The 25,464-nt window shown below is 37.8% G+C and overlaps 2 protein-coding genes and 1 pseudogene across 2 annotated transcripts; 2 read left to right on the top strand and 1 right to left on the bottom strand.

Moving 5' to 3' along the window:
• The first annotated feature begins 319 nt into the window (after positions 1-319).
• Positions 320-2,703, top strand: LOC112087582 (annotated as a pseudogene).
• Positions 2,704-7,114: 4,411 nt separating this feature from the next.
• On the top strand, positions 7,115-14,092 carry LOC18020667 (phospholipid-transporting ATPase 2). The gene is made up of 25 exons (XM_006403062.2): positions 7,115-7,204; positions 7,580-7,796; positions 7,894-8,107; positions 8,197-8,313; positions 8,430-8,522; positions 8,606-8,780; positions 8,919-9,085; positions 9,201-9,305; positions 9,540-9,637; positions 9,733-9,875; positions 10,032-10,128; positions 10,262-10,371; positions 10,468-10,632; positions 10,731-10,885; positions 11,018-11,098; positions 11,204-11,324; positions 11,423-11,529; positions 11,604-11,735; positions 11,877-12,030; positions 12,269-12,386; positions 12,474-12,647; positions 12,770-12,821; positions 13,026-13,153; positions 13,306-13,456; positions 13,542-14,092. Exons 2-25 carry the CDS (start codon positions 7,672-7,674, stop codon positions 13,881-13,883), a joined length of 3,324 nt encoding a protein of 1,107 aa, XP_006403125.1. The 5' UTR covers positions 7,115-7,204; positions 7,580-7,671; the 3' UTR covers positions 13,884-14,092.
• Positions 14,093-14,140: 48 nt separating this feature from the next.
• LOC18020666 lies at positions 14,141-16,243 on the bottom strand. Its single transcript, XM_006403060.2, has 7 exons — positions 15,904-16,243; positions 15,755-15,812; positions 15,536-15,616; positions 15,410-15,445; positions 15,050-15,289; positions 14,817-14,958; positions 14,141-14,737 (listed from the first exon to the last, which is right to left on the bottom strand). Exons 1-7 carry the CDS (start codon positions 16,095-16,097, stop codon positions 14,262-14,264), a joined length of 1,227 nt encoding a protein of 408 aa, XP_006403123.1. The 5' UTR covers positions 16,098-16,243; the 3' UTR covers positions 14,141-14,261.
• Positions 16,244-25,464: the final 9,221 nt, after the last annotated feature.

Here is a 25,464-nt window from a genome sequence, read left to right as displayed (position 1 = left end):
AAAAAAGAGAGAAAAAGACTGATGGCGACTTTTCAAGAGATTTTCTTACGGTTTCTTTTCCGACTTCTTTCAACCACTCCGGTGGTGGTTACTTTGATTCCCGCCGACAAGATAGGAACTATCTCCCCACTTCTTTGTCAGGCGACGGTTTTATCCACTTTTGATTACACGATCTCAAGTGAGGCGCATTTCCCATTTATTTCGGTGGTGTCTACAGAGTATAAATCAAGGATTCGAGAATGGATTTCAACACAACTTCTACTACAACTTCCGACAAACATCCATTTTTCTTTCAGTTTCTATCTGTTACTACAAAAAAATGGCTGATAACTTAAGGAAAGCGATCCAAGATCTCGACTTGGGTGTAGAAGATGAACTATTTGCCCTACCCGCTGATGTTCTCCACCAAGCAACGTATGACAACAGATTTGTCATCTGGGGACGTGTAGAGATGTTAAACGGGCCAACCCGCGTCCAAATAGCCCGATCTGATGCGGGTTTAATTTTTCGGGTCTGGCGGGCTGGCCCATCATAAGCTGCGGTCCCAAATTGATGTGTCCAAGCCCGACTTGCCTATATTCTGCGGTTTTGCAGGCTGGCCCGCAGGTTCATACTTTCTTCTTTATCTTAAAGTTTTTATGACATTTGGATTTATAGTACCAGAAAATCTGCAAGAGGAGAATAAAATTGTGCTCGTAACTGAATCACCATATGCATAAAAAACAAAACTAAAGAAAATTCTTGTCTAAGTAAATTCGATGAACAAACAAATGAATTCGATAAACCTCTTATACAAAACTCCTAACCCTACGATACCATAAGATTTGAAAAATCAATTTAACGGTAAAAATAGACACTTAGTTTTGAAAAGCAAATAAATGAAGTACAAATAATGATACACATAAAAACTGGTATTTAAGCTAAATAACCATCAAGATACAAGCAACAAGACATTCACATATATATATATATATATATATATATATAAAAGATGAACAAAGCTTATTTGTTAGTTCAGCGTACAAACAAATGTGATTTTCAAGAAAAACTATTTATTGTCAATTTAAGATTTAAACGATTCTGAATTACCTTTGCATCGCTGCGAACAAAATAAAAACCACGTCCATGATATAGTCGATGAGCAAAACCAACAAAAAAAACAAACTTATGACATTAAACTGAAATTAAAACTCTGAAAAAAATACTAGTTTTTAGCTGGGAAGACAATCGAATATAAAACACATACCAGTTTAATGATTCCTTGTCATTGAAATGAAGCTATCACAAAGCCCAATAACTGAATTGTATGACTCCACTAGGCTTCGATTCACTCCATGAAACTACTACTTTGAAATCCACCAATCAAAAATGACAAAATACTTCACTTTTCGAAGTTTACAAGAAAACATCAAATTTTGCGGGTTGGCTCGCAAACTCGCGGATCCGCTTTGATCCGACCCGCAAAAGCCCAACTTCCACGCGGGTTTGGACCGCAAAACCCGCTTATTATTTGGACAAATTTTATGGAGTCCATGTCCGCACCGCTGCGGTTTTACTTGAACCAAACCCGCAGGTCAGAGCCCAATTCGACACCTCTAGGGACGTGCAACCATTCCTCGTCGTCAAAATCTGCGTTCGATAATTGCAAACATGCCGAGAATCTGGAGCCTCGAAGGATTGATCTTTGGCAGAATTATCGAAGGTAATCGATTTCAATTCATTTTCCCCTATGAAGAAACGATGGAAAATGTCCTAAGGAGGGGTCCCTGGGCATTTGCTGATCGAATGCTTGTCTTGCAACGTTGGGCGCCTCTTATGGACATTGCGAGTTTGGATTTTGTCCCCTTTTGGATCCAAATTCGTGGTATTCCATTCCAATTCATGACTCAAGATGTAATTGCACACATTGGAAGATCCTTTGGGATGTTGATGGATGTTGATTACAACCGTGAAGCAGTTGCAAGAAGAGAGTACGCTCGAGTCCGTGTGAATTGGGATATCACTCGTCCCCTGAGATTTCAGCGTCACTTTCAATTTTCCTAGGGAGTGAATACTCTCCTCCGATTCCGATATAAAAGACTGAGGGGCTTTTGTGAGGTTTGTGGGATGACAACTCACGATTCGGGTAATTGTTTGATTAACAATGGAGGTGTTCTGGATATCTCCGATTATGACGATGATGATGATGATGACGGACATGAAGAACCACGGAGAAGACATCAGGGAGTCCAAATCAGAGAACTAGATGAAAACGATATAGGGGAAGACCAGCAGGATCGGGATGAGCACCAAGTTCCAAATGGCTATGAACCAAATGAGGACCCTGACGAAGAAGAAAACATTTTGCAGAAAGGCATAAGGGAATCAGAAGATGAAGAAGACCGAATGATGGAGGGTGAAGAGATTCCGAACAACATCATGGAAACAAATCAAGTGGAAGACATATCAACACATGAGAATGAAGGTATTGATACAAATTCCGATGCCTTTGTTGTTGCAGATCCGAGTGTGGATCAACTTATTTCAGAACCAGAAGTTTCTATGATGAACCAAGCCCGCAAGAGAAAGTTCAACAGTTTGGAAGACCTGGAATCCCGGAAGGCACATGTAAGAGAAGCTGGCAATTCCAGTGGTGGAGAATCATCCACTGCTAACCTCACCGTTGGAGGCGCGGTGGGCCCTGAACCACCACTTCCTCCATGAGAGCAGCCTATTGGAACTGTCGAGGTATGGGCAAAGACTCGACAGTTCGACGCCTTAAGGAGATAAATCGGAAGTATCTCCTGGACATAATCTGCCTTTCCGAGACCAAGCAACAAGCTGATTATCTGAAGAACTTAGGAGGTGAAATGGGTTTTCCTAATTCTGTAGTTGTTCCTGCAATAGGGCTAAGTGGTGGTTTAGTAATGTATTGGAAGCAGTCTGTTGATCTATCAATTTATTTCCAGTCTCAAAACCTTGTAGATTGTTTCGTTAAAATGAATGGATTTGGATTTTATTAATCTTTCATACATGGTCATCCAGATCCTAGTTTTCGAAATGATCTATGGGAGAGATTGGAAAGAATATATATTAATAGAAAAGATCGTTGGTTGCTTATGGGAGATTTTAACGAAATACTCAGAAATGAAAAAAAACAAGGAGGCCGAGTTCAACCAGAATACTTTTTCCATGATTTCAGACGTATGACTCGCAATTGTGCTCTTACAGACCTGAAAACGATCGGTAATAAATTCTCGTGGGCGGGCCAAAGAGGAGATCATTTCGTTTTATGCTGTCTAGATCGCACAATGGGAAACTCTGAGTGGCATTTACGGTTTCCAGCTGCTGAAACACATTTTCTGGAATTTGGTGAATCAGATCATAGACCCCTCATCACTTACATTGAAGAGATACCAGAACAAAGACGTGGTCGATTTATGTTTGATGATAGAATGATACAAAAATAAGGCTTTCGTGAGGCAGTCCTCCAAGGGTGGGAAAAACAACAACAATCTTCTCCAAACATATTCAACCGATTAGTTAACTGCCGCAAAAATATCTCCCGATGGAAACAGAAGAACTATGTCACTGCCAGAGATAGAATCACCTTGGCTCGCTATCAACTTGACAAGGCTATCTCTTCTGGTTCTGCTAATGCAACTCATCGAAAGCACCTTAAAGCTGAGCTGAATCGAGCGTACATAGAAGAAGAGATATATTGGAAGAGAAAAAGTCGGAATGTTTGGTTATCTGAAGGAGATCGAAACACAAAGTTTTATCACTCAGTAACAAAGACAAGGAGAATATAAAAACAGATTGATCTCCATATTAGACGAGAATGATCAAGTTCACCGAGGAGATGACAATGTGGCCAAGGTAGCTGAAAATTATTTCACCTCTCTATTCACCTCTCAGAGTACAAACCAAGCTGATATCAATGAAGTCTTCAGTGGATTTCAGAGAAGGGTTACAGATGAAATGAATCATGATCTTACAAAACCAGTATCTACTGATGAGATACGGGAAGCTGTTTTTCTATAGGTCCGCACAAAACACCTGGGCCAGATGACTTTTCAGGTGCCTTTTATCACAAGTTCTGGTCAGATATTGGTACTGAAATGGTTGAAGAGATAAGATCGTTTTTTTACCACAGTTTCCTTGATCAACGTCACAACCATACCAATCTCTGTTTGATCCCCAAAATCACTAACCCCTCTTCGATGGTTGACTTCAGGCCAATAGCATTATGTAATGTCAGTTACAAGATTATCTCCAAGATCTTGGTTAACCGATTGAAGAGGCATCTGTCTGGAATCATTGCAGAAAATCAAGCAGCCTTTATACCTGACAGAATGATTACAGATAATGTAATTATTGCTCATGAAATGTTTCATGCTCTCAAGGTTCGTAAAAGACAATCCAAATCATATATGGCCCTTAAGACAGACATTACAAAAGCCTATGATCGCCTGGAGTGGAACTTCTTAGAGGAGACAATGAAGAGAATGGGATTTCATAGCAAATGGATCAACTGGATAATGACCTGTGTCTCTACGGTTACTTTCTCGGTTCAAATCAATGGATCTGCAAGAGGCTTTATCCAACCAGAACGTGGAATCCGTCAGGGAGACCCTCTGTCCCCTTATTTATTCATCCTATGTGCGGAGGTTCTATCTCATCTAATGAATCAGGCTGCATTGGAAAGGAAAATTCAAGGAATAAAGATCGCAGATCAGGGACCGGCTATCAATTATCTGTTATTTGCTGATGACTCTCTTTTCTTTACTCTTGCAAATCCAAAGAATGGAAGGACCATGAAAAGGATTCTCTCTCTGTATGAGTCTGTCTCAGGTCAATCGGTTAACTTGAGGAAATCTGCTATTACTTTTGGGAGCAGAGTTCAGGATAGAGTGAAAACTCAGATGAGAAACCTTTTAGGAATACACAATGATGGAGGAGGGGGAAAGTATTTAGGCCTTCCAGAACAGTTTAGTAGCAAGAAAACAGAAATGTTCAGCTATATCACTGACAAGGTCAAAGAAAAAACACAAGGATGGCACAAACAATTTCTATCACCAGGAGGGAAAGAGGTGTTACTCAAATCTGTTGCAACAGCCATGCCAATTTATGCTATGAATATTTTCAAGTTACCAAAAACGGTATGTGAAAATATTAATAGTTGTCTGGCGCGGTTTTGGTGGGGATCAGGTGATGAAAAGAAGGGTATGCATTGGTTTGCTTGGAACAGATTGAGTCTACCAAAGAAAGAAGGAGGTATAGGTTTCCGGGATATTGAGAATTTCAACAACGCTTTACTGGCTAAACAAGTTTGGAGACTATTACGCTTCCCAAATAGCCTAATGGCAAGGATTATCAAAGGACGATACTTCAAGGATAGCAATATCTTAACCGCGAAAGTAGGGAAACATAGTTCATATGCATGGAAGTCTCTCTTGTTAGGACGAGATCTACTAAAGTCTGGAATGATCTTTGTTATTGGAAATGGTTCCAATGTTAGTACTTGGATTGATCCATGGTTGCCAGTCCATCCTCCAAGACCACCGAGAGCTCGCCAGCAACAGCCAGAACATTGCTTAGTTAACTCCCTAATCACTGCAAATAATAGATGGGATGAACAAAGAATTCGAGATTTGATTGTCGATGAGGATGCAGAAATAATCTTATCATTACGACTAAGTTCTAGACCGGCTGAGGATTTCTTGGGATGGTATTACACGAAAGATGGAGTCTACACAGTGAAATCAGGCTATTGGCTCGCGACTCATCAACCAGAACAACAGCACATTAATCCTCCTCCAGGTTCCATCCTGCTGAAAAACTCAATCTGGAAACTTAAAACAGCTTCCAAAATCAAACACTTCCTATGGAGATTAGTTTCCCAAAGTTTAGCTACAGGTGAAGTTATGTTGCATCATCATATGTCTAGAATGAATTTGTGCCCCATATGCTTATTGACAGAAGAGACATTAAATCACCTATTATTCGACTGCACTTATACTCAATCAATATGGAGAGCATCCAACTCCCAAATCCCATTGTCTTCAATACCCAAGCTATTTTGAGTGAAAAGCTGCAAGCAATATTTACCAGTCATCATCAAATACCCAGATATATTCGTCAGAGCGCTCTTTGGATACTCTGGAGAATTTGGAAGAGCAGAAACCTGTTACTTTATCAACGACGACATATCAACTGGAAACAAACTTTAAGGGAAGTTAGAGAGGATGCAAAAGAATGGCTAGACGCACAAGATTTCATAACTGATTCTCTGCAGAGAAGCAACCCTTCTCAAACAAATCAGCTCCAGTCAAGACCCAAATGCTGGAAGAAACCCAAGGAAGGCTTCTTGAAATGTAACTATGATGGCTCATATGTTAGACATAATCGCTCCTCACAGGCGGGCTGGATAATAAGAGATGAAACAGGTTTCTACATTTGCGCAGGACAATCTAGAGGAGATTATGCCTCAAGCCCACTTGAAGCATAATTGCAAGCTCTTTTAATCTCAATGCAATCGTGTTGGAGCAAAGGTTGCCGCAGAATTGTCTTTGAAGGTGACTGTAAGGAAGTAATATCGTTGGTGAATAAAGAAACTCTAAACTTCAGTGTTCTTAACTGGCTCAAAGATATTTGGCACTGGAAATCAAAATTTCAAGAAGTGGAGTTTAATTGGAATCAACGATCATTAAACCAACCGGCAGACATCTTATCAAAGACACCACTTCCAGGAGATTCTCTGTTTCATGTTTACCACTATGTCCCAAATGTAATTTCTAATGCTTTACACAATAACTTTGTATCCATGTCTTTATAAATACAATAGACGTTTAAAAAAAAAAAAAAAGACTTGATAGAAAAAACAAAGTCATGGGCCACAAAGAGGTATATTCGGAAATGGCAAAAGGATCGAAATCTCGGTGTACCGTTTTTAGTTTTTACAAACGGCTTACTTGTCTTAGTTTCCGAGAAACAGAATGCGTGACGTTTTCTGAACAGGAAAACAACGAACATTTTCTTTTGAATTAACCCAAACGGCAGAATCAAATCTCTCTGGTGGGGCCTATTTCCACGGAAGTTAGCAAAACGCACCGTCCGTCACTACCTCTTCCTTGTCGCCTAAACCAACATTGAACAGAGCAAAAACGAAAAAGCAAAGGAATCTCAAGCTCCGGAGAAAATCGAGCTCCGTGTGATCCACAAGGTATTCGTATCGTACAACCTTATATAGTCTTCAAAATTACTTGATGTTTGAGTTCTCTTCTGATCTCGAATTTTAATGGAATTTGACTTGCGATTTTATTAGATCTCTGGTGTTTCGAATTTGATTTCGATCTTCCTAATCGTGTAAACTGTGATTGATTTTACACGCGGGTTTTGCATCTTAATCAGCAATGGGGTTTATCATTTGCCCACCCAATGTTTTGCAAGCTTACTCGTAAAAAATCATCGTCTCTTCCATTGAACATTTTTCGAAGAACATTAATAAGTTGTTGATAATTCTCGACATTTTTGTTGTCCCTGAATTGTGATATCCTCCTTGGTGTTAAGTATCGCTTATCAATTTCATATTTTGCAGTTTATGGGCGCTAAACTTCAGTCTGCCTCTTGGAGTTTGATGATGAAACTCTAGAAGAAACTTTTGCTTCCAAGCGGAGAAAATAAATAAAAATGAAGCGTTTTGTCTACATTAACGATGATGAAGCTTCAAATGAGCTTTGTTGTGATAACCGTATATCTAATAGAAAGTATACATTGTGGAATTTTCTTCCGAAGAACTTGTGGGAGCAATTCAGGTGATGATTGATTCATTTTTGTTTTATATGGTTCTAATGTTCTAAAACATTTTTACCATTTCCCTCTCTCTGATCGACATGTCCTATCTCTTTTCAGCCGGTTCATGAACCAGTATTTTTTGTTGATTGCATGCCTTCAGCTATGGTCACTAATCACCCCTGTGAATCCTGCAAGTACATGGGGTCCGTTAATATTCATATTTGCGGTCTCTGCTTCGAAAGAAGCTTGGGATGATTACCACAGGTACCTCTCAGATAAGAAAGCAAATGAGAAAGAAGTTTGGATCGTGAAACAGGGGATCAAGAAGCATGTATGAATCACTTTTTCAAGATTTTTGCTTTGGCGACTGATTTTTCTAGGTGATGTTTTGGCTTAACTGTATTAGTATTTTGCTTGTAGATCCAAGCACAGGACATACAGGTTGGCAATATTGTATGGTTGCGTGAGAATGATGAAGTTCCTTGTGATCTAGTTTTGCTTGGTACCTCAGATCCACAAGGTGTTTGCTATGTAGAGGTAGACTTCCCGTCATGCATGTAATTGATTTATGCTACAATCTAGTTTAAAAGTCGGTGCGAGGTAACCTTTCTTGAGCAATATCAAATGCGCTAAAAGTGAACTCATACATGCAGACTGCTGCGTTAGACGGTGAAACTGATCTCAAAACAAGAATCATACCCTCAGCATGCGTGGGAATTGATTTAGAATTGTTACACAAAATGAAAGTAAGACTCCTTGTAGATAATCATGTCGCTCCTCGCTGTTGTTTCCTGTAAAACGATTTGATGTTAAGCTATATATATTTCAGGGTGTGATTGAATGTCCTATTCCAGATAAGGATATTCGAAGATTTGATGCAAACATGCGCTTATTTCCGCCATTTATTGACAATGACGTCTGTTCTTTAACCATCAAAAACACTCTTCTTCAGTCCTGTTACTTGAGAAATACGGAGTGGGCTTGTGGAGTATCTGTCTATACAGGTAATTTAAATAGTGGCTTGTTTTTGGATTTGAAATAGATTTCTAAGTTTCAGGACCATGGAGTCTGACTATCTCTGGTTAGTCGTATGATTTAAGTTGACCTTGATAATGCTTTGATGAATTTTCATACTCTTATAGGCAACCAAACTAAGCTTGGTATGAGTAGGGGTATAGCTGAGCCCAAACTTACTGCTATGGATGCAATGATTGATAAATTGACTGGAGCAATATTCGTTTTCCAAATTGTCGTTGTTATGGTTCTCGGTATTGCTGGAAATGTTTGGAAAGATACAGAAGCAAGGAAGGTTAGATTCTTACATAATCCTCATACAGTGTCATGTCCATGATAAATCTTTTGCGCTTTTTCGTATGATTGGGGAGCTCTGAACTGTAACAAACTTTGGTTGTTGTGTGTTTCAGCAATGGTATGTGCAGTATCCAGAGGAAGCCCCGTGGTATGAGCTGCTTGTAATCCCTTTGCGATTTGAGCTTCTATGTTCCATCATGATACCCATCTCCATTAAGGTAGTTATAATTTCCTGGATATACATGTGGAAACACTGGTAGCATCCTTGATAGCTCTGGAATGACATATATAATGCATTAAGCGGCTTCTTGGCATGTGAAAGAGATATTGGATTGCAAATTGAGTCTTAATGATCATCTTCTATGGAACAACATTGATCTTGAAAATAATGTAATTTATATGAAATTAGCATGCCTATTTCTGCTAAGCATCTGGTTGATGTAATGTTGCAGGTGTCTCTAGATCTAGTTAAGGGCCTTTACGCAAAATTTATAGAATGGGATGTGGAGATGATAGATCAAGAGACTGGTACAGCATCTTATGCAGCAAAGTAAGTTGAGAATAGAGGCAGACTATCTCAGATTCACCTGTGAACTCGTCAATCTCACGATTTTCTTGCATTACGTGGCTTTTTGTGTGTGGCAGCACAGCAATAAGTGAGGATCTTGGGCAAGTAGAGTACATTTTGACCGACAAAACTGGGACCCTGACAGACAACAAGATGATATTTAGAAGATGCTGTATTGGTGGCATTTTTTATGGGAATGAGAATGGAGATGCTTTGAAAGGTGTATACTTCATTTCCGTGTGTATTATGTTTCAGTTTTTGCCCACCCAAATTGTGTTGATAATTTAAATGTTTACATTATTTATGCTTCTGCATCAGTGAGTATGCATCAAAAGAGTATTGTTTCTAACTTGTCTTGATTTATCTTTCTGATCAGACGCACAACTTCTTAATGCCATCACCAGTGGCTCTACAGATGTCATCCGATTTCTTACAGTTATGGCAATCTGCAACACTGTTATACCTGTGCAGAGGTAGTTTTCAATTTTCATAATATCTGCTTTTGTCAGTCAAGCATGGAAAAATTCTTCAAAGATCGTATTCCAGTTGTGTATATTTGTTGCTTTAATTTTCATTTCTTTATATTTTTATTGGGTCCATCTATAGCAAAGCTGGAGATATTGTATACAAGGCCCAATCTCAGGATGAGGATGCTCTTGTGATTGCTGCAGCAAAGTTGCACATGGTCTTTGTCGGCAAAAATGCCAATCTTCTAGGTAATAGTAATCTCATTTCAGTTTTGCTGTCCATGTAATAATATGTACCTAAAAATTAGTTCTCATTTGTTGTTTTGTCCTCTTTATTGAACGCAGATATCAGGTTCAATGGTTTGACGATTCGGTATGAGGTGTTGGAAATTCTTGAATTCACTTCCGATCGAAAAAGAATGTCAGTAGTAGTGAAAGATTGTCAGAGTGGGAAAATTATTCTTTTGTCGAAAGGTGCAGATGAATCAATCCTTCCCTACGCATGTGCTGGTAAGTTGACGTATCTCTTATCAATATGAGATGAGGAAGTAGTGTGGTACTGAATACGCTCAGAGCTGATGGCCAATTATTTTCGACTATGTTATTAGGTCAGCAAACCAGAACTATTGCTGAAGCTGTAGATCACTACGCCCAGCTGGGTCTCCGAACATTGTGTTTGGCTTGGCGTGAACTGGAAGAAGATGAGTATCAAGAGTGGTCGGTGAAGTTTAAAGAGGCTAGTAGTGTTCTGGTAGATAGGGAGGTAATTGGAACAATTTTTCTCTGTTTTGGCTGTTCACTATAAGCAATTATGAAGTATGTCAGTTTTAACTTACGACTTAATTCAGTTAGTGCACTTGATTGCCTTGAATTGATGTTTTTTCTGATGTCTCAGTGGAGGATTGCTGAGGTCTGTCAAAGGTTAGAACACGATCTTTATATTCTGGGAGTCACTGCAATAGAAGACCGCTTGCAGGTAAAATTTTAAATGCCGAGGACATAGAGAGGTTCACAGTGTAATATAAGGTAGCATTATAAGTAGGAGAGGACTGTCTTATAAATATCTGCCTGATTTTTTTAGGATGGTGTACCAGAGACCATTGAGACACTTCGAAAAGCAGGGATAAACTTTTGGATGCTTACTGGAGATAAGCAGAATACAGCTATACAGATTGCTCTTTCATGTAATTTTATCTCCCCGGGTAAGTTGGGATATTTTCCTTTCCTTTGTTAATTATGTTAGAAAGCTTTGCATATTGCTACTTATCATGTCTTTTTGCCATAATCATGTTTATATCAGAGCCTAAAGGTCAACTTCTATTGATTGATGGAAAAACTGAAGATGATGTTTCTCGGAGTTTGGAAAGGGTTTTGCTTACAATGCGGATTACAGCTTCAGAACCCAAGGTTCATCCTCTAAACTAAATTCTTGAATAGTTTCCTATCACCTGTATCAGAGAATAATTTTATGGGTCGTACAGGACGTGGCGTTTGTTATTGATGGATGGGCTCTAGAAATTGCTCTGAAACACCATCGCAAGGATTTTGTTGATTTAGCTATACTTTCTAGGACAGCCATATGTTGCCGTGTCACACCTTCACAAAAAGCTCAGGTACCCCCTCCCAGCGTTAGATGGTGTTATTTCTTATTACACTTATTTACATACCCAATTTATCCTGTTACCAAATGGCCTTTCAAATGCTCATCATTCTTATTTGATGTTTTGGATGAACTTTTTTTCGTGACTATACAGTTAGTTGAAATCTTAAAATCCTGCGATTATCGTACCCTGGCAATTGGTGACGGTGGGAATGATGTAAGAATGATACAGCAAGCTGATATCGGGGTTGGCATCAGCGGAAGAGAAGGACTGCAGGCAGCAAGAGCTGCAGATTATAGCATTGGAAGTAAGAGTATTAGCAAGAAATTTATTTCCTTAATACAAAACTTGAAGATGCATATTATATACATTCTTTTTCCGTATACCTCCATCTGCTTCTGGATTTTATTACTTGGATCAGACTTTCACGAAACGGAACAACCAAAAAAGATTGATTTGTAGTATCTTTGTTGCATGAATAAATTGTTTAGCTGGTTTAAAAAAGGTTCTGATTGGTTTCTTGATGCACTAATCTTTGATTGCAGGATTCAGGTTTCTGAAAAGACTGATTCTTGTTCATGGGAGATATTCATATAACCGGACAGCATTTTTGTCCCAGTATTCCTTCTACAAATCGTTGTTGATATGCTTTATTCAGATTTTGTAAGTTCTTTTATTACTTCCTCAAACATGTTCTCACTAGATAATGTCCAGGTCGTTCCTAAAATACTGACAACAGAATCTATGCAGCTTCTCGTTTATTTCAGGCGTTTCCGGAACCAGTCTATTCAATTCGGTTAGCTTGATGGCTTACAACGTTTTCTACACCAGTATTCCTGTTCTTGTTAGTGTAATAGATAAAGATCTTAGTGAAGCATCAGTAATGCAACACCCTCAAATTTTGTTCTACTGCCAAGCTGGAAGGTATGCTTGGATAATTCTGTGTCTAAATCTGCTTTGATTTCGTTGAGGGTTACACTAAATGTGAAGCTCACTGTTCATACGTTAATGCATATCTGTAAATTTCATGTTTTCCCCCAATTTAGGCTTCTTAACCCGAGCACATTTGCGGGGTGGTTTGGCCGATCCCTTTTTCACGTGAGTACTGTCTTCTCAAATCTACTCAATTGAGTACATTTTTTTCACTGCATATATATTCTACATTCACCAATTAGTAATATACTTATAGACAAATGCAGTATGCAAACTCCACCCACCTAGTTGAAATGCTTAAAATAACTCTTTTTCTTCTTTCTGCTCATATTCCCTTGTATAAATCTGAAATCTGGGATATTTTTGCAGGCGATTGTTGTATTTGTAATTACCATTCACGCATATGCTTATGAGAAAAGTGAAATGGAGGAGCTTGGAATGGTAGCTCTCTCTGGATGTATATGGCTTCAAGCTTTTGTTGTGGCTCAAGAAACAAAGTACAGCTCCTTTTCCTTGCGTCTTCACACATCTAGCTAGACTCATATTGTCATACATCACATTTAAAATGTGCATGTTCAGGATAAAAACACACATGCTTATCTCAATACTAATTCTCTTCTTTTTCTTTCTTTCTTGATGTTCGTTGCAGTTCCTTTACGGTGTTGCAACACCTTTCCATTTGGGGAAATCTGGTCGGTTTCTATGCCATAAACTTTCTCTTCAGCGCAATACCATCATCGGGAATGTACACCATCATGTTCCGCCTCTGTTCTCAACCTTCTTACTGGATAACAATGTTTGTGAGTATCAAAAAATCCATCTGCCTCTAAATCTCCATTAACAACACCAAGTAAAGATTAATACTTGTTTTGATCTCTTGTGCAGCTCATAGTTGGAGCAGGCATGGGTCCTATCTTCGCATTAAAATACTTCCGTTACACATACAGACCGAGCAAGATCAACATACTCCAACAAGCTGAACGTATGGGCGGTCCAATACTGACTCTAGGAAACATCGAAACACAACCAAGGACCATCGAGAAAGAAGTGTCTCCATTATCCATCACTCAGCCCAAGAACCGAAGCCCGGTTTACGAGCCTCTGTTATCAGATTCTCCAAACGCAACTCGACGCTCTTTTGGCCCTGGAACTCCATTCGAGTTTTTCCAGTCACAGTCAAGATTATCATCCTCTTCTGGTTATACGAGAAACTGCAAAGACAACTAAAAACATTTGTTTCTGTTCTGTTTTGTCTGCAGTCATGGAGGTAGTGTTCTTCAAATTTTTCCCCAATTTTTACAGTTCCGTGATGTTTGTGACTTTAGCTGAAAATGCAGATAAAAAAAGAAGAAAGAAATGGACAAAAAGTAGAACAACATTTGTATATAGACTACTTTACTGGATTTATCAGATATTGAGAAGTAGTCTTTTGATTTAGAAACTCATAAATATATACAGCCAAGAAAACCAAAAAACACAGTGTCTTTGTCTGCAAAATAGAATCTTATTTCATTGATTTATTAGAGATCTCTGTGAGGGAAAACCAAATAGAGTTCCACTGCAACAGTATTTGAAGAGAACAAATGATGATATAACTCAAAGATGTTACAATCTCGATCTACGTATAAACCTCTTACCTGGTTTCTGCTTAAACCGTCCGGTTTCCGACAACTTTATATCCCAATCTTCCACATTCTTTGGAATATAAACATCAAACAAGATTTGGCCAAGAACTCCATTAGGCTTTACCGCTTCGTCGTCGTTTTGTGAACTGGACAAACGAATCAAATCTTGTTTGTGTTCATCTTGCACAGACCCACCGTTGCCCACGTAGTAACCTACCGTGCTAGGCACGAAGAAATGATCAGTTGTGACAAGTGGAGTTCCATTGAAGCTTCGGTTAAGACCAGAGGTTGATTTCCCCAAGCTTTGAACTGGCTCTGATATCTCATCATCACATTGAGTTTCTTTCAGAGCTTCTCTGTCAAAACATCTCGTCTTCTGCAAATAAACCGACCTTGCTTTTGTCCAGAACTCGGATACAGCAGCTTTATAGTCGACTTGATTATACCGATAATGACCTGAGAAAACATTAATGCATAAAATGTAAGATTCCGAGCATAAAGAAGAATCTCACAAAGTTTTTAGTACATCACTAACCAACGTGAGGAGAATCATTCCATTTAACAAGTTTCACATTTCCTCCTAGTTCTTGAAGACGTGTGGCGAAATTGTGTATTGTTTGATAAGGAGCAAGGTCATCGTTTTCAGAGCATAGAATGAGATAAGGAACTCTCATTGTCTGCAACCAAAAAAATGTAATGAGATGAGATATTTTTTAGTTTTTACCATATTTCATAATTATGTAAGGGAAACAAGAAAAAGGCCCTTACAATAGTAGAGTAAAGAGTCTGCCAAAACTCGGCTCGTTGTGATTCAAACCTGTTGAGGAAAACATAATCGAGACTCGAAGCAATACCATTCGCTGCCCATACAAATGGTTTAGGTGGTTTAGACATTCCTAGCGTACTTGGATGAACCGCTAATCGAGCTCCTAAGTCGCTGGTGAAATCCACGGGAGATGAGTCATAGATAAACCCTGAGATGCAGTTTCTAACCAAACTACAATCATCCTGAAATATACACAGAGAAACCAACATTACTTACACACATTAAAACCTAAGAGTCATCGAGACAAAAGACAGTGTTTAATCGTTAAACAACAATGGCATTTGATGAAATGCAGCAAATACCGGATTAAGTTCTGTTTCGCATGTCCCTTCAAGTATCTGCATATTTATATATACAAAAGAAGCTCAATTTTTCCTTCTCTATCAAATATTCAGAAATAAAAATAGTGATAAGAACAAAAACCTTACTTGAAGAACTTTATACATACAAGCATTAGGACCACCTGAGAAAGAAGCAAACACTAGAGGAAGTGGCTTTGCTTTGAGCTCCTACAACAAAACCAGGAGAGAGCTAAAGTTTCTGAGATCAATTATGTAAACAAAAGCAATTAAATTTTCTAGATAGCTAAAAAGAATCATATATTTACACATTTTCCATATGTAGTAAAATAAACCCATTTTTATTACCTTCACAAGTTCAGACACAAGATTGGAAGCTAAATCCGCAGCTTTGTCTGGTAGGAACCTAAGTAATATGAAAATCCAAAATTGAATCATTTTGAGGGGAATTTTCTGCAGAATTATGAAGAACAGAGAGAAGGATCAGAGAAACAAACATGTTGAGAAATTGAGAATGGCAAACGAGGGAATCCCAAAGAAGAGAAGAGTAGAGATCGACATGGTTCTTGAGATTGCGTTCTTCGCTAGACATCCAAGCGAAAACCACCACGATCGCTTCGCTTCCTCCTCCTCCGTTGTTGTTGTTGTTGTTCCTCTTTCGCCAATGGTACTTTCCTCCATATCCAAACATCTTCTCTCACTCTCTCTCTGAAATTACGGTTTTTCCTGGCGAAGATGTTGAATTTCAATTTCGATTGAGCTTTAAACTGTTAAGACATAATGAAAGGAGGGCACACGCCTCGAGCAGAGACGTAGAGGAAGAAGATAGAACAGATCACCATCGTTATCGCTTGGCTTAAAAAAAAGGATATAATAATATTATGACATAAATAATTTAATTTGGAAATTAGTAGATTTACTTGTTCTTATTCGTGTGAGTAATTACGCTTTCCTCTTATAGCAAACATCGCACGAAGTTTGAAGCAAACCTCTGTTTCTATAAACAAACGGTACATTTATCAAAACATTTTTGAAATGAATCTCAAACCGTTAACAAAATTTAAAACTAGATGTGGAAGCCCTTGGTCTTAAAAATTTTCAGAGTGTTAAGAGCATATTATCGCTAATGACCCAAATAGGTTTTTTAACATTATTTTTAGAATTAATTAGGTCTAAGAAACAGGTATAAAAAACCCATTTTTTTGTAAGTCTATTGGTGGAAATGTTTTGAAATCCGGACCAACCCTATTGGTCGGACCAGTAAACCCAGAAATCGGTCACTATTTTGATTTGGATTTAGTATTAAATCCACTAGTTATTAAACCGGTAAAATCCAGAAAAATCATTATTAATCCATGATCCGACAATCTGGATAAACCATCCGGATACCGGATAATGAAAACTATCCAAATAACAAAAAAATTTAAAGGTTTTTGAGATTGAAACATATAATTTACAGTTTATTCACTTATTTTTAGAACTTTTTGTTTTCTTTATTCACAAGTTTCGACTAAAAAACCTAAAACATGTTTGTAATTTCAATTTTTTAAAAAAATTTCTCTTTACCTTTATTTATAATTAATTGTTCATTTCACTTCTTTCATATCATTATTTCATATCGTTGCAAAATTAATTAATTCATATTGTTGCTTTTCTTTAATTGATGAGTCATGCTTTTAAAAATTTGTTAGTGCAAGCACGGATCCAACAGAATCTTTGTAGCCACATAGAGGAGGATTTGTATTTTCTGCAATATTTTTATCATGTCTCATTGAAAAGACATTGAAATATGTATGTATTTTTGTGCAATAGTATTTTTTAACAAAAAATAGATATTTTTATTTTTATATTAATGTATTATATATAAATTTATTAAGTTAATAATTCGCGGTTGACCTGAGTCGATCCCGATCGATCCAATAACCTAGTGATCCGGAAGGTATTCCGGTTCGCTTTTTGGGTTGGATTTAAAAACATTGGTGGAAACTGAATATGAGTTTCTTAAGAAAAAAAAAATTTAAGTTTTTAATTGAAATAAGAATAACTATTTGATTATTATATTCTTAACACAAACATACATTTAATTTATAAACTCAAATTTTACAATAGAAACTCAATTGCCGGCTTCATTACGTCAAAATTTTTGCCAGATATGCTCCATCAAATCAGCTTTCAATTGGTCATTCTGTTGTCTATCCCGAATTCTATTTCAAACAACCACCATATCAACAATGTTTGAGGGCATATATGTTGAATACGTGAGATCCACATTTAAACTCTTGCTTCCTTCTCCATGTTCAAAATTTGAAACATCAAAGTGTGTGTTTCCTTCTCTTTCATCTTCTACTATCATATTGTGGAGTATGATACAAGCTCTTATAATATTTCGTATTTTTGCTTTGTACCAAAAAAGAGCAGGATTTTTAACAACGACAAATCAAGCTTGTAAGACTCCAAAAGCACGTTTGACGTCTTTTTGGGCAGCAGCTTCTCGACGTTCAGCAAATAAGCATGCTTTAGAACTTTGTGGAAGTGGTATAGATTGGACAAAAGTTGTCCATTTTAGATAAATACTATCTATGAGATAGTATGTTAAGTTAGACTCCCTTCGTTGACAGAGAAATATACTTTCGAAGCTTTACATTGTATTATATCATCAAAAACGGGTGAGCGATCAAGAACATTGATATCGTTTAATATACCTAGAGGTCCAAAAATGCGTGTCATATCCACAGTTCATATGAAGCCTCTAAAACGATAGTGGGTTTTCTTGAACCACATGAATATTGCATTTTCCAAGCGGTTGGACAATTCTTCCACTCCCAATGAATGCAGTCGATGCTTCCTACCATTCCGGGAAATCCCCGTAGCTCTCCAATATGAAGTAAGCGCTGAAGATCCTCGGGTGTGGGTCTTCTTAAATACTCATCACCGAACAAATCAATAATTCCTTCTACAAAATGTTCCAAACATGCACGAGTCGTAGTTTCACCTAGATTGAGGTATTCGTCAACCGCATCAGCCGCAGTGCCATATGCCAAGAGACGAATGGTTGTTGTACACTTCTGAAGCAGACACTATAAGAAAGAGGCCCATTTCCAACGAATTTTTTACGTCGATTCTAAATCGTCATAAATTTACGACTCAATTACGTCGAACTTACGACGTAAAACTATTTCGTCGTAATTTCGACGTAAAATACTGCTTTCGTAAAATCGTCGTAAAATTACGACGATATTACGATGATTAAACAACGAATTTTATATCGTTGTAACTTTTTCGTAAAGTTCACATCGATTCTACGACGAATTGGCCTTATGCAAACTGTAATTGAAAGCGGCAAAATGTATTGTCCTTGTGTGAAATGCAAAAATAGGAAACATATTCCTATTGACATTGTCTGGCAGCATTTATTGAATAGAGGGTTCATACCGCAATACTTTATTTGGTATCAGCATGGAGATGGATATGCTCAAAGTAGTGGTCAGATGGCTGCATGGAGTATTAATCATCAAGAACATGGAGATTTTGAAGCGTCAAATGATTATCAAAGTAGTCAAGTTCATGGTGAAGATCAGGATATGATGCATGATATGGTTACTGATGCATTTCATGAAACACATGCTGATATTGTTGAGGAGCCCAATGCAAATGCGAAACGCTTTTATGATATGTTAAACGCAGAAAAACAGCCTCTTTACAAGGGATGTAGAGAAGGTTTATCTAAATTATCATTAGCAGCTCGGATAATGACAATAAAAACTGATCACAATCTATCTACAGTTTGCATGAACGATTGGACAGATCTTATTAAAGAGTATTTGCCAGATGATAATTTGGCTGCTGAAACGTATTATGAAATTCAGAAGCTGGTTTTTAGTCTTGGATTGCCTGCTGAGATGATTGATGTTTGCGTTGATAATTGTATGTTTTTTTAGAGAGATGATGAGAAGCTTCAAGAATGCCATTTCTGCCAAAAGCCAAGATATAGACCGCAAATTGTTGGGCGTAAGAAGATTTTGTACCAACGAATGTGGTATCTTCCTATAACTGATAGGTTAAAAAGACTATATCAATCTGAACGGACAACTGCGTCGATGAGATGGAATGCAGAACATTCACAAACAGATGGCAAAATGATTCACCCTTCTGACGGGAAATCTTGGAAACATTTTAACACCGTACATCCATACTTTGCTAGATCTAAGCGAAATGTTTATCTTGGTCTTTGCACTGACGGGTTTAGTCCATTTAGTATGTCTGGTAGGAAATATTCATTATGGCATGTGATCCTTACGCCATATAACTTTCCTCTAGATATGTGCATGCAAAGGAAGTTTTTGTTCTAAGTATCTTAGTCCCTGGTCCAAATCACCCGAAGCGGACCCTTGATGTGTTTTTGCAGCCATTCATACATGAGTTAAAACAGTTGTGGCATGTCGGAGTACGAACATATGACTGTTCGAGTGGTAAAAACTTTACGATGCGAGCGGTGCTTATGTGGACAATAAGCGATTTTCCGGCATACGGAATGCTATCAGGTTTGATAATGCATGGAAGGTTATCATGTCCTTATTGTCTTGATAGGACTGATGCATTTCAGCTTAAACATGGTCTGAAAACCTGTTGGTTTGATTGCCACCGTTGGTTTTTACCACCAAACCATCAATATAGAAGAAACAGGCGTTTGTTTATAAAGAAAAAATTGGTTCGTCTCCCCTCACCAGTGTACCTAATAGGAGTAGATCTTGAAGCGCAAATAGATCATTGGGTTGGACTTGAAACGGTCCCCCGAGGAAGAAATTGGCACACTCCAGGGAATATGCTTGAAGGATATGGGGTTCATCATAATTGGCACAAAAAGTATATTTTGGGATCTGCCATACTGGAAATATCATTTGCTGAGACATAATCTTGATGTTATGCACATTGAGAAGATTTTTTTCGATAACATCATGCATACCGTTTTGAACGTCCAAAGAAGAACCAAAGACAGCGTTAAATCACGGATGGACTTGCATGATATATGTAATAAAATTGAGTTGCATATTGTGAGTAATGAGAAAGCACTAGTTCTGATATTTCGGTTGGGTGCAGAACAAAAAGTAGCATTGTTTAAATGGGTATCATCAGCCAAATTTCCTGTTTGGTATGTATTTAATCTGGCTAAATCTGTTGATAAAGGACAAAAGTTCTCAGGGATGAAGAATCATGATTGTCATGTGTTTACACAACGATTACTTCCTTTTGCGTTTGCTGAACTCCTACCGTGACATGTCCATAAGGCACTAGGAGGCATTGGAGCTTTCTTTTGTGATTTAAGTACAAGGACGTTATCAGCAGATGTAGTTGCACAACTTTCAACAAATATTTTAATATTGTTGTGCAATTTAGAGAAAATATTCCCACCTGCTTTCTTTGATGTTATGGAACATTTACCTATACACCTCCCTCACGAAGCAGCGTTAGGAGAACTTGTTCAAATTAGGTCCGTTTGAACGTTTTATGAAGCATTTAAAGGGTAAGGCTAAAAACTTAGCAAAAGTTGAAGGGTTTATCGTGGCGGGAAGTTTGACAGAAGAAACTTCTCATTTTACGTCTTACTATTTTGCTCCCAAAAGTTCGTACACGCTAACGGGCTCCAAGACGTTATGGCGATGGGGGTGTAGGACAAACTTACGCAGTAGAAGGTGTGCCAGATATATTCTCACCAATTGGACGTCTAAGTGGGATACTAAAAGAAACTTGTTGGTCAAACGAAAAGGACTACCACAACGCACATACATACATACTTCTGAACTGCGACGAATTGGCACCTTACGAGAGGTACTACATGATTATATATATGCATGATTATTGATTACCATGAATTGATACTGCCAAAAAAAATATTTTCATTAACAATGTTTTTTTCAGCACTTTTGCCAGTCAAGTCCGAGAATGCATTGACAGTGTTTCAGAAGATGAAATTAACAATCGGAAAGACCAACATTATGCGTTGTGGTTAAAAGCTCAGGTCGATCATGATGACATGACATATGCAATATGGTTTCATGAGTTGCTCCATGGTCCTATATCTAAGATAAATACTGCAGCTATGTATTTCACTCGTGGCTATGTTTTTCATATTTACAGTTATGGCACTCAACGGGCAACTACCAATTATAGAGTTTGTGTGCGAGGTGAAGTGGACTTTTATGGGATCATAAATGAGATAATTGAAGTGGAATACCCCGGATTAGTAAGGATGAAAACTGTTCTATTCAAATATGATTGGTTTGATACAACAGTGGATCGTGGAGTGCGTATTAACAATTTTGGAGTGGTAGATGTAAACGCATCACGTCGATACAATAAGTTTGAGCCTTTTATACTTGCATCACAAGCAGAACAAGTCACATTTGTTCCATATCCTCGAGTTCGAAGTACTGGAATTTCATGGTTGGTGGTTATTAAAGTTGCTCCAAGGGGTATAATTGATGGTGTAAAACTATTTCGTCGTAATTTCAACGTAAAATACTGCTTTCGTAAAATCTTCGTAAAATTACGACGATATTACGATGATTAAACAACGAATTTTATATCGTTGTAACTTTTTCGTAAAGTTCACATCGATTCTACGACGAATTGGCCTCCATCTTGTATTCGACGTAATATCGATGTAAATATGATGTAACTTTTATTTCGACGTAAATTTAATGTAAATATTCAATGGCAATATGTTGGTAACCAAACAAAAAATCTATATATACCCTCTCTTCTCTCATTATTCCATCAACCCAAAAAAAATACAAAGACACAATTTTTTGAGTCTTTGAATGTTTGAGTAAAATTTTTAGTAGTTAAAATTTATATCAAAGTTCAAAAACAAAAATTCAATTATTTGTTTTTAAAATGTCTATATACGATCTACGAAAGTGGATGTATACACCCAAAGATGTTGAGGGGTCGTTGACTAAGACTTCAAAAACGGATTTGAAATATTCATGTACCAGGCCGGCCTTATGCAAACTGTAATTGAAAGCGGCAAAATGTATTGTCCTTGTGTGAAATGCAAAAATAGGAAACATATTCCTATTGACACTGTTTGGCAGCATTTATTGAATAGAGGGTTCATACCGCAATACTTTATTTGGTATCAGCATGAAGATGGATATGCTCAAAATAGTGGTCAGATGGCTGCACAGAGTAGTAGTAATCATCAAGAACATGGAGATTTTGAAGCGTCAAATGATTATCAAAGTAGTCAAGTTCATGGTGAAGATCAGGATAGGATGCATGATATGGTTGCTGATGCATTTCATGAAACACATGCTGATATTGTTGAGGAGCCCAATGCAAATGCGAAACGCTTTTATGATATGTTAAACGCAGAAAAACAGCCTCTTTACAAGGGATGTAGAGAAGGTTTATCTAAATTATCATTAGCAGCTCGGATGATGACAATAAAAACTTATCACAATATATCTGAAGTTTGCATGAACGATTAGGCAGATCTTATTAAAGAGTATTTGCCATATGATAATTTGGCTGCTGAAACGTATTATGAAATTCAGAAGCTGGTTTTTAGTCTTGGATTGCCTGCTGAGATGATTGATGTTTGCGTTGATAATTGTATGCTTTTTTAGAGAGATAATGAGAAGCTTCAAGAATGCCATTTCTGCCAAAAGCCAAGATATAGACCGCAAATTGTTGGGCGTAAGAAGATTTTGTACCAACGAATGTGGTATCTTCCTATAACTGATAGGTTAAAAAGACTATATCAATCTGAACGGACAGCTGCGTCGATGAGATGGCATGCAGAACATTCACAAACAGATGGCAAAATGATTCACCCTTCTGACGCGAAATCTTGAAAACATTTTAACACCGTACATCTATACTTTGCTAGATCTAAGCGAAATGTTTATTTTGGTCTTTGCACTGACGGGTTTAGTCCATTTGGTATGTCTGGTAGGAAATATTCATTATGGCATGTGATCCTTACGCCATATAACTTTCCTCTAGATATGTGCATGCAAAGGAAGTTTTTGTTTCTAAGTATCTTAGTCCCTGGTCCAAATCATCCGAAGCGGACCCTTGATGTGTTTTTGCAGCCATTCATACATGAGTTAAAACAGTTGTGGCATGTCGGAGTACGAACATATGACTGTTCGAGTGGTAAAAACTTTACGATGCGAGCGGTGCTTATGTGGACAATAAGCGATTTTCCGGCATACGGAATGCTATCAGGTTTGATAATGCATGGAAGGTTATCATGTCCTTATTGTCTTGATAGGACTGATGCATTTCAGCTTAAACATGGTCTGAAAACCTGTTGGTTTGATTGCCACCGTTGGTTTTTACCACCAAACCATCAATATAGAAGAAACAGGCGTTTGTTTATAAAGAAAAAATTGGTTCGTTTCCCCTCACCAGTGTACCTAATAGGAGTAGATCTTGAAGCGCAAATAGATCATTGGGTTGGACTTGAAACGGTCCCCCGAGGAGGAAATTGGCACACTCCAGGGAATATGCTTGAAGGATATAGGGTTCATCATAATTGGCACAAAAAGTATATTTTAGGATCTGCCATACTGGAAATATCATTTGCTGAGACATAATCTTGATGTTATGCACATTGAGAAGATTTTTTTCGATAACATCATGCATACCGTTTTGAACGTCCAAAGAAGAACCAAAGACAGCGTTAAATCACGGATGGACTTGCATGATATATGTAATAAAATTGAGTTGCATATTGTGAGTAATGGGAAAGCACTAGTTCTGATATTTCGGTTGGGTGCAGAACAAAAAGTAGCATTGTTTAAATGGGTATCATCAGCCAAATTTCCTGTTTGGTATGTATTTAATCTGGCTAAATCTGTTGATAAAGGACAAAAGTTCTCAAGGATGAAGAATCATGATTGTCATGTGTTTACACAACGATTACTTCCTTTTGCGTTTGCTGAACTCCTACCGTGACATGTCCATAAGGCACTAGGAGGCATTGGAGCTTTCTTTTGTGATTTAAGTACAAGGACGTTATCAGCAGATGTAGTTGCACAACTTTCAACAAATATTTTAATATTGTTGTGCAATTTAGAGAAAATATTCCCACCTGCTTTCTTTGATGTTATGGAACATTTACCTATACACCTCCCTCACGAAGCAGCGTTAGGAGGACTTGTTCAAATTAGGTCCGTTTGAACGTTTTATGAAGCATTTAAAGGGTAAGGCTAAAAACTTAGCAAAAGTTGAAGGGTTTATCGTGGCGGGAAGTTTGACAGAAGAAACTTCTCATTTTACGTCTTACTATTTTGCTCCCAAAAGTTCGTACACGCTAACGGGCTCCAAGACGTTATGGCGATGGGGGTGTAGGACAAACTTACGCAGTAGAAGGTGTGCCAGATATATTCTCACCAATTGGACGTCTAAGTGGGATACTAAAAGAAACTTGTTGGTCAAACGAAAAGGACTACTACAGCGCACATACATACATACTTCTGAACTGCGATGAATTGGCACCTTACGAGAGGTACTACATGATTATATATATGCATGATTATTGATTACCATGAATTGATACTGCCAAAAAAATATATTCATTAACAATGTTTTTTTCAGCACTTTTGCCAGTCAAGTCCGAGAATGCATTGACGGTGTTTCAGAAGATGAAATTAACAATCGGAAAGACCAATATTATGCATTGTGGTTAAAAGCTCAGGTCGATCATGATGACATGACATATGCAATATGGTTTCATGAGTTGTTCCATGGTCCTATATCTAAGATAACTACTGCAGCTATGTATTTCACTCGTGGCTATGTTTTTCATATTTACAGTTATGGCACTCAACGGGCAACTACCAACTATGGAGTTCATGTGCGAGGTGAAGTGGACTTTTATGGGATCATAAATGAGATAACTGAAGTGGAATACCCCGGATTAGTAGGGATGAAAACTGTTCTATTCAAATATGATTGGTTTGATCCAACGGTGGATCGTGGAGTGTGTATTAACAAATTTGGAGTGGTAGATGTAAACGCATCACGACGATACAATAAGTTTGAGCCTT

The sequence above is a fragment of the Eutrema salsugineum genome, unplaced genomic scaffold (assembly GCF_000478725.1).
Source record: "Eutrema salsugineum unplaced genomic scaffold, Eutsalg1_0 scaffold_17, whole genome shotgun sequence".
NCBI classification, from domain to species: Eukaryota; Viridiplantae; Streptophyta; class Magnoliopsida; order Brassicales; family Brassicaceae; genus Eutrema; species Eutrema salsugineum.
This window is presented reverse-complemented; position numbering and strand designations above follow the sequence as displayed.

Bases quoted from the DNA above. Each gene is read 5' to 3' on its own strand.
- LOC18020666 (XM_006403060.2), bottom strand. From the start codon at position 16,097: ATGTTTGGATATGGAGGAAAGTACCATTGGCGAAAGAGGAACAACAAC. The intron at 15,446-15,535 runs GTAAGGTTTTTG...ATAAATATGCAG, and splicing joins GTATGTATAAAGTTCTTCAA to ATACTTGAAGGGACATGCGA. The intron at 15,290-15,409 runs GTATTTGCTGCA...TGTATATTTCAG, and splicing joins GCGAAACAGAACTTAATCCG to GATGATTGTAGTTTGGTTAG.
- LOC18020667 (XM_006403062.2), top strand. From the start codon at position 7,672: ATGAAGCGTTTTGTCTACATTAACGATGATGAAGCTTCAAATGAGCTT. The intron at 8,523-8,605 runs GTAAGACTCCTT...TATATATTTCAG, and splicing joins AATTGTTACACAAAATGAAA to GGTGTGATTGAATGTCCTAT. The intron at 10,129-10,261 runs GTAGTTTTCAAT...GTCCATCTATAG, and splicing joins ACTGTTATACCTGTGCAGAG to CAAAGCTGGAGATATTGTAT.